This window comes from Eimeria mitis, genomic scaffold (genome assembly GCF_000499745.2).
Source record: "Eimeria mitis Houghton genomic scaffold, Emh_scaff1303, whole genome shotgun sequence".
Lineage (NCBI taxonomy): Eukaryota > Apicomplexa > Conoidasida > Eucoccidiorida > Eimeriidae > Eimeria > Eimeria mitis.
This window is the reverse complement of record NW_013568672.1, coordinates 7,235-8,727: the sequence shown is the minus strand read 5'-3', so window position 1 is coordinate 8,727 and position 1,493 is coordinate 7,235. Positions and strand designations below refer to the sequence as shown.

The 1,493-nt window shown below is 61.8% G+C and overlaps 1 protein-coding gene across 1 annotated transcript in view; it reads left to right on the top strand.

Moving 5' to 3' along the window:
- Positions 1 to 570: 570 nt before the first annotated feature.
- EMH_0034180 (uncharacterized protein) overlaps positions 571 to 1,493 on the top strand; it is a gene marked incomplete at both ends in the record, with an annotated part of 4,000 nt that continues 3,077 nt past the window's right edge. Inside the window, one exon of the mRNA XM_013494843.1 lies at positions 571 to 1,493. Within this exon, the coding sequence (XP_013350297.1) occupies positions 571 to 1,493 (923 nt within the window).

Sequence of the window (1,493 nt, the reverse complement as noted above, 5' to 3'; positions counted from 1 at the left end):
TGTACGTACACCGCAAACTCTCTCGTGCAGCGGCGCCTAGTGAGGACCATCAGCAGCAGCAGCAGCAGCTTGAGGACGTTTGAGTCTTTACTTCGGTGTTATATAACCCCAGCATATCTAGGGCCTCAGCACTGCAGTACTGCTGCTGCCTTTGCTCCTGCTGCTGCAGCAGCAGCAGCTGCTGCTGCTGCTGTTGCTGTGGCTGTTGCTGCTGCTGGCTACGCCGCTCAGCACTGGAGAGGTGGTACGGCGTCTGGGCCTAAACAGCAGCAGCAGCAGCAGCAACAGCAGCAACAGCAGCAGCTGCTGCTGCAGCACTGTGGGGTTGGTTGCACAGCGAGGGAGGCTGCAGCAGCCGCAGCACCAACAGCAGCAGCAACAGCAAATCCAGCAACAGCAGCAGTAACAGCAAGCCCAGCAGCAGCAGCAGCAGCAGCAACATAAAAGCCAGCAGCAGCAGCAGCAGCAGCAGCAGCAGCAGCAACAGAAAACCCAGCAGCAGCAGCAGCAGCACCAGCACCAGCAACGGAAAACACAGCAGCAGCAGCAGCAGCAGCAGCAGCAACAAGGATGATGAGGAGTCAGCAGCAAGTCTCCTTGGACCTAACTGCACAGCGAACGCGAAGGCTCTCCGCTGATGACGCGCAGCAGCATCAGCAGCAGCAGCAGCAGCAGCAGCAGCAACAGCTGCTGCTGCTGCAGCATCAGCAGTTGCTGCAGCAGCAGCTGCTGCAGCAGAAGCACCTGCAGCAGCAGCAGGAATCTCTTCTCTCTCGTGCTGCTGTGAGTTTGGGGCTTCCTGTTGAGTGCCGCTCGACTCCTCGCCCTGCAGCAGCAGCAGCAGCAGCACCAGCAGCAGCAGCAGCAACAGCAGCACCAGCACCAGCAGCAGCAGCAGCCGCTGCTGCTGCTGCTGCACCGGGTGTATGTACACCTGGGTGTGCTGCTGCACACCAGGGGGAGGCAGCGGGCGGCATACACCGCGTGCCTTTCCGGCTGTCTGTGGGGTCCTCTGGCAGCAGCAGCGATGCTGCTGCTGCAGCACCTGCTGCTGCTGCTGCTGCTGCTGCTGCTAGTAAGATGATGCAGCGCGGCTCCCGCAGCAGCAGCAGCCGCAGCAGCAGCAGAAGCAGCGCGTGGCTCCCTACACTCCTAGCTTCTGCTGTTCGCAGCTGCAGTCGGTGCAGCTCTGCTGCACAGACGAGGCAGCAAACCCCTTGTTCTGCTGCTGCTGCTGCTGCTGCTGCTGCTGCTGCACCTGCTGCTGCTGCTGCAGACGATGCTGCTGCTGCTGCAGCTGGGGCGCGCAGTCCTGGGTGGTCTTCTCCCGATTCAGCAGCGTCTCACCACCAGCTGCTGCAGCAGCAGAAGCAGCAGTTGCTGCTGCAGCACCAACGCTTGCTGCTGCAGCAGCGGCAACAGCAGCAGTACGGCACGCCCCCCCATAGAACGCAGCAGCAGCAGCAGCAGCAGCAGCAGCAGGAAGACAGCGC